The sequence below is a fragment of the Peromyscus maniculatus genome, chromosome 14 (assembly GCF_049852395.1).
Source record: "Peromyscus maniculatus bairdii isolate BWxNUB_F1_BW_parent chromosome 14, HU_Pman_BW_mat_3.1, whole genome shotgun sequence".
Taxonomy (NCBI): domain Eukaryota; kingdom Metazoa; phylum Chordata; class Mammalia; order Rodentia; family Cricetidae; genus Peromyscus; species Peromyscus maniculatus.
Window position 1 is genome coordinate 53,878,175 of NC_134865.1, and position 7,304 is coordinate 53,885,478.

At 42.0% G+C, this 7,304-nt stretch overlaps 1 protein-coding gene across 1 annotated transcript in view; it reads right to left on the reverse strand.

The window, feature by feature from the left end:
* Synj2bp (synaptojanin 2 binding protein) overlaps positions 1 to 5,757 on the reverse strand; it is a 38,240-nt gene extending 32,483 nt beyond the window's left edge. The window contains exon 1 of the mRNA XM_042260858.2: positions 5,448 to 5,757. Coding sequence (XP_042116792.1) covers positions 5,448 to 5,511 — 64 coding nt within the window. The 5' untranslated portion in view covers positions 5,512 to 5,757. The remainder of the gene's footprint in view (positions 1 to 5,447) is intronic.
* Between the last annotated feature and the right edge of the window lie 1,547 nt (positions 5,758 to 7,304).

The following is a 7,304-nucleotide window of genomic DNA, read 5'->3' on the forward strand; positions in this document are numbered from 1 at the left end:
TTATGTTAACTATCCCTTCCTTTGAAAGGCCTCTAAAGACTATAGGGAAATGGAGTGTTTCTTCTTCCCTTTCTAAAGACGGCAGTCTGGGAGTAACTTGCTGAAACACACTGATCCCTTATGTCTGAATATTGGAATCCTAATATTACTCAGTTGCAGTAGAACTGTCTTTGTGCTCAATCTCTGGTAGAAAGAATAAGTTAGTCTTGTCATATTGCTTAGAGTAATGAGTCTTTACAACTTTAAGATCTCTAAATTTGATATAGGAAAAAGTGAGTTTTCAAGTACAACCAAGCTGAACTTGTTCATAAAGGATAAAAGATGTACTGTTCAACCTTTGAAAGCATTTGGTATTATGACTACTGCCTTTAACAATTCTTTAGATCACCAGCTAATAGAAAACTGGCAGAACCTGGGGACTAGAGAGATAGCAGCGCAGCAGTTAAGAGCATTTGCTGCTCTTGCAGAGGACCTGGGTTCAGTTCCCAGAACCCACCCATATAGCTCACAACCACCTATAATTCCAGTTTTGGGGTTTTATCACCCTCTTCTGGCTTCTGTGAGCACCAGGCACACACATGGTGAACATACTAATGCAGGCAAAACACTCATACAGATTAAAACATTTGTAAATCTTTTTTTTTTTCTTCGAGACAGGGTTTCTCTGTGTAGCTTTGCGCCTTTCCTGGAACTCACTTGGTAGCCCAGGCTGGCTTCAAACTCACAAAGATCCACCTGCCTCTGCCTCCTGAGTGCTCGGATTAAAGGCATGCGCCACCACCGCCCGGCTTGTAAATCTTTTTTTTAATGACTAATTAATTAAAATAACAAGAGGAATGAGCCCAAGAACAAAAAGCAGAACAGCCTTCTGAATCAAAGACTGCCAAGACCTTTCTTACAATGCTGAGGAAGTAAGCGCAGGACAAAGACCACACTACATGCCATTTCCCTCTCACTACTTAGACACTCATTTCATTCTTGTCATTTTCCCGTGATTGTGGATTTGTTTGTCTGTTTTTTCAGTAGGTTCATTTGCCTTACAAAACTGCAAATATCCAAGATTCTTGTCTGACATCATTCTGGCACAAAGAGGTAATCAATCATACACACCTTCACCCAGTAAAACCAGACAATGCTGCCTATAAACAGAACTGTATACGTAGAATCAGAGGCTTCTCATATTTCTCCTGTAGAAAGACTCCCATAGCACTATCAAAATTACACAGTTTTTAGTGGTAATTACTGACTTCTTCCCTGTGTGTCTTCATGATGTCACCATGAAGATTCTGAGACCAGCAGTGCCAACAGACCAGGAACTAGTTCCACAAGCAGGAACTTGAAACCTTTCCTTGTTTACTGAACCAACAAACATCCAATGATTGTTTTTAGCAAGTTCAATTCTAAATGTGTAATTACTTTTTCTTAGAAAGTGCTATGATTTACATCAATATAATGGTTAATCTTGGTTTTCAATTTTACTAGATCTCGAATCAACTAGGAGATTAACCACGAACGAACAGTAAGTGATTTTCAAGTGTAGGAAGTACCTTCTAATGTCAACCAGATATGCAGTCCAAGGGAAAAAGCTTCCTTTTAAAGCCTTATTCCCTTCACACTTCCCTGGTGAGTTTAATCACCCTGTTGGTTGAGACCATCTCCCCTACTGCTGTTGCCTCTGCTGCTGCTACATTTCTTCCCTGCTATCAGAATCCAGTGTCTTTGGGCTTCTAGGATGGATTAAAGGTCAGTGGCTCCCCAGGAATCCTCCAGATCTTCAGCACCAGATTGGATCTGCTGAGGCATCCAGCCTCATGGACTGAGTAGCTACCAGGTTTTAAACCTCTTCACTGGGAAAACAAGCACTGTTGGACTACTCAGACCTTATCAAGTACGACCATCTAATAAATCTCCCTTTTAATATACATATTCATTCTATTGATTCTATTCCTCTAGAGAACCCTGACTAATAACAATGACTAATATTTGGAAATAATTATGAATTCCAGAAGCCACTCAATGGATAAATACATTATTTTTAAACAAATAACTATACAACACAGAAATTAAATTGCTTTTGTGTAAAAACATGTTACCTAGATATAATTATTCCTCTATTTAATAGTCTCTTGGAGCTTTCCCTACCTCTAAATGTTTGAAGGAAATACTAAAACTAGAAACTTTATATCTGTAAGATCAATGCTTAGAATTTAGGCAATGCCCATTTAAATGTCCAAAAGTTCAAACAGTGATATTATGTTGAATTAAGTGCTTAAAGCAAAAATAATATCAGAAATCTGCTCTCATTGGAAGACCCTGGAAATACTGTGATACTACTGCAAAGAGACTATATCAAAGTACATTAGGTTCTTGCCTGAAGGCACGAAAAAAAACCTCGAACATCATAAAAAGTAGTATCATGGTAGGCTATTTAGGTTAAAGAACTTGATGCCTATGGACTTGTAAAGCAATTAGATCCTAAGAAAAAGAAGTATCAAAAGATGAAAAGTACATAAAAATAGACTTTTATTTAAAGATCTGAGGCTGGGGGGTTAGATGACTCAGTGGTAGAAGTACTTGCCACCAGGGGAAAACTGACTCCTAAAAGTTGTCCTCTGAGCTCTACAAGCCCCTTTGCCCTGAGAGGATGACAGAGTTGCAGCCATCTTAGAGAAGGGTCAGACTGGGGGCAGCAGGCCCTGGGAAACTCATCAGAGGATGTGCTGCCCCCTAGACCCAGACAATTAAGAGCCACATAAAAAATGAATTCCAGACATTTCCTGCCATAACCTAAAGGATATGATAGATTATATACCATAGCTGTTTCCTACAGATAAGAAATGGGATGTCTAGTTGTCAGAGAAAGTGGACCTGCTAATGATATAGATATGATGACATAAACTGCTAGAAGACAGGGCAGTTTCCTTGCAGCTGCCAACTCTCCAATCAGTTCAAACCAAGAACCACCAACCTGAAGTAAGCACCAGTCCTGAGCCTGTAACTCTATAGAGCTGGAACTCCCCTAGACACCCCCCCCCCGACCCTAACCACTATAAAAGTCCTATCCTGTTACTGCGTGGGGTCCCTCTCACTCCACCGCTAGAACCAACGAGGGGCCCAGGTTTGAACTCGTGAATGAGAAGACTCTTTGCTTCAGATCAGTTTCTTAGTGGTCTTTGGGGACATCAGACTTTGGGTGCAACAGCCCCACACACAAATAACTAAATAAATATAATAAAATCCATTTCTACCATGTTAACCTTAAAAGTCACTGATACTGAGAGAAGAATTGTATGAAATAAGAAAATTCAAGACACTTGGGCATACTGAAAAGCCTCTGAACTAGTTTCTGAGCTTATCTTAGGTTTTTGCTGCTATGACAAAACACCAAGACACAAGCAACTACGGAATGAAAGGACTTATTTAATCTTACACTTTCAAGTAACAGTCTATCATGAAGAGAAGTCAGGGCAGGAACTCAAGGCAGGAGCCCGGAGACAGGAACTGGAGGGGTGCCGCTTACTGGCTTGCTCCTCATGACTTACTCAGCCTGCTTTCTTACAATCCAGGACTGCCTGCTCAGGGTAGCACTCACCGCCCACAGTGAGCTGGATCCTCCCACATCAATCATCAATCAAGAAAATGCCCCCACAGGCTTGCCAGGTATTTTCTCAATTGAAGTTTCTCTTCCCAGATAATTCTAGCTTCTGCCAAGCTGACAAAAAAAAAAAACAAAAAACAAAAAAAACACCCAACCAGGACAGAGCTTCTATATAAACCACAAAGATTAGCAGTGAGTTACTCCCATAAATAGGACCTGTAGCAACGCCCGCGTTACTACCCATTCACCATGTCCGAGCCAGGGGCTGAGGATTGAAAAGAGAGACAAGACAGAGGGTCATTCGACTCAGTAAAATGCCCTTTATTGAAGGAGGGAGGAAGCCTTAAATACAGACTTACAGCACAGTGGAAGAACCTGGGAGGGCAAAAATAAACTACAGATGTTTTACATTCTAGCATTCACCTTCGGTAAGCTGTTTAGGAGGAAGGAAACCAGCAGGGAATTAGCATAGGGAAGACATCTGATCAAGGTCAGCAAGCAAGGCAACAGCTCCCCAAAAAACGGGGGCCAGGGCCCAACAAAGACCAACTTTCAATTTTCTCATAGCAGGAAGACAAAAAGTATGACTAATTCTGAAAGTTGTGCTTTATACAGAATAATCTATCAGTAGTGATTAAGCTATTGCAAACTTGTAGATGAGAAAAGTTGACAGAGTATTCTAAGTAGAATAGAAATTCACAGCAACCAGTGATTTATTCAACTCTTCTCATTCAGTATTTAGCAGAACTTACTAAGGTCAATCTAGACATTCATTCACTAATGATAACAATAGTAGCAAATAAACACTGCTTGCCATATGTTAAGACAATGTTCTAAATATTTCCCAGGGAGTAACTGGCTTCACCCTAACACTATATGTGAAACACTATGCATTTCATAACCATCTCCATTCTACAGAGAAGAAACTATAGCATACATCAATTAAATTACTCTGCCAATACATTAAAACCAACAAGACAAACAAAAAACTGATCAAATGTTAGATCAAAAACTTGGCCGTAAGTGGCTAACCCTTTACCTAAACTGTTAAAGCCATAAAGAAAACAACAAAGATCAAGGGAGACAGACAGTAGCACTCGTAGTAATGTCAAAAGGCCAGCCCAACCACGAGCATCAATGAGGAAGACCGCACCGCAGGGCTGAGTGGGAAGGGAACTTTCCTGTCAGAATAACATGAAGTGCTTAAAGAATTGTTTAATCCATACTGAATCCAAATCCCTAATGATGGGACTAGAAAAACAGCATTTTCATTTTAATTTGTTTATTAAAGAAAAGTAAAAGCAAAAAAAAAAAAAAAAAAGTCCAAATAATTCTGGGGTGGCGCTAGGTCTGGAAACTTCTGTAATAGTTATCCTCCTGCTTCAGCATTCCAGCTGAAACTGTAAATTCATTTCCCAGAAATGTAGACAGGGTCCCTAGCACCAGGGAAATTGCCATGCACCCAGAAAACCACACCGTTGATTGCTCTCCTTTTTACCTGAACGGGCCCACGTAGAAAGAGGAATGATGAGGGGGACCTGAATAACGGATGCGGCGTCTACGACAGGCTGACTAAACAGCGGGCGTTTTTCTAGACTTTTCGATTACTACCAGCAGGAAGAAACCTTTCCTGGCCATAAACGCCTGTGATAATTCGACTGGGTCGTGAAGCGGAGTCCCAGGGTCCGTTAACTAGCTAGGGAAAAAAAAAAAAAAATGGACTCGTGCCCGATAGCGTTCTCGGACGCCGCTCGGTCGGTCGGGCCGGCCTGCTCTCCAGCCAGGTAAACCCGGCTCCAAAAACCAACCAACCAGCTCAGCAATTCCTCCCTCCGAGTCCCGCGCCTACCCGAGGGTCCTCTCGTCAGGTTGATCTCTTCCTCCGTGACAAAATAATCCACCCGTCCGTTCATGTCGGACAGCTCTCCGGGCGGAAGCCCGGGGTCAGCGGGTGCTCCGCGCAGGTGAAGGTGAATCAAACTCCACGCCGCGTCCCCAGCATAGCTGTTACAGTTTCCTCGGCCGCCGGACCGGAAGAGGAAACCGTGGGCACTGGGAGCGCGGAGGATTCTGGGAGTGGTGGTTCCCCGCGCCCACCAGCATTTTCGGTTACCTCGCTCCCGTCTCCAGGCAGATCCGTGCCGTGAGAAAGGTGCAATGCTGGCCTACGGTGGGAAAGCACGTGGGAAGGGGTCACGGAGAGAGAGAGGGTAATAAAGTTATGGGACGTGATTAGATTGATACTGTTGGCACTTTAAATAACATCTCAAAATATCCACAAATGTAAAAACAGAGGGAAACAGGGAGGACTTTATCTTCTTATGAGCCTTAAACCACACTGGGAAAGACATCATCACAGGCAAACTACTAGTGAGATTGCATACTTGGGCAGGAAATTGTACCTTTTGTGTAGTATAGGCACAGTTCAATACATTCATGCCCTATGTAAGAGAACTTGGTAACACTGTGTCATGTTCATTCATTGGCGGTTCACTCTGTTAGTTAATAGAATTTATCCAAAGGGGGGGGGGATACAACTTGTCTATCTGTCAAGCAAGTATTCACTGCTTAAAGCACATCTGAGAACCTGATAGTTACTCAGACCATAGGGCTGGGTGCCTCACAGCCCAAACCTGGCACTGAAGATATGGGGAGTTACTGGAGAGTCACTGGTCCTCTGTCATTGATGAAAGCCTGCTTATGCTGGCTCTGAAGTCAGCAGAGGAATCAGCAGCAGCCAACAAGATAAATTAGCTTGGTGGCCAGAGAGAAGACCGAATGAGCAAAAAGTGAATAATTTCCCTTCTACCCCTTCCCTTTTTATCTGGGATATTACCAGAAGGTGCTCCCACATTTGGAATAGGTCTTCCCACATCAATTAAGTTAGTTAAGACAATTCTCCAGTTGAGGAATCCTACTTAGATGATCTAAATGGTAGCAAGTTGACATTGAAATTAAACTATCACATTCCCTGCCATTTTGTTGGGTTTGTAGTATCTGGGAGTTTCTTGATTTTCTTTTATTTAATGAGGAGCATCATTGATTTTCCCCCTCCTGTGGTCTCTTTGGTGTGTTTATTTCTCTCTTCAGATGGAAATATTCCTTCCAGTGTCCTTGGTAGTGCTGCTTTGCTCATGAATTCATTTAACCTGCGTATATCATGGAAAGTTCTTCTCTTTTCCATCAATTAAGTTTGCTTGGTATATTAATTAGCCTGGGGTGGTAATTTTTTTTTTTTTTTTTTTTTTTTTTTAGAATTTGAAAAACACTGGTCTTGCTTTCATAGTTTAGACTGAAAAGTCAGCAGTTATTTTGATGGGCCTGTCTTTGTATTGCCTTGGCCCTTCTCTTTCAAAGTTTTTCAGTTACATACTTTTTTTTGTTCTGTCCTGTCATGGAATATTAGTTTAAGATGTGTTATGTCAGAGGCCAGCTCCAGCCTGTTGAAGGGTTCTTGGAAGGAGAAGAGAAGAATGGGGAAGTAATAGATAGATATATAGACAGAGCCAACAAGAAAGACAGAGACACAGGATAGCTTCGGGAGGGCTCTGGGTCAATATCCAGCTCCCCCTCCCCCCCCCAAGTTTAATCATGATGGGCTTTTTATACATCAGCAAGGGAAGGCGCAAAAGACTTCCCCGTTTCAAGGTCGAGGTATAAAGTACCAACAAGTGTAAACCCTTCAAAACACCTGGTAACCATGCCC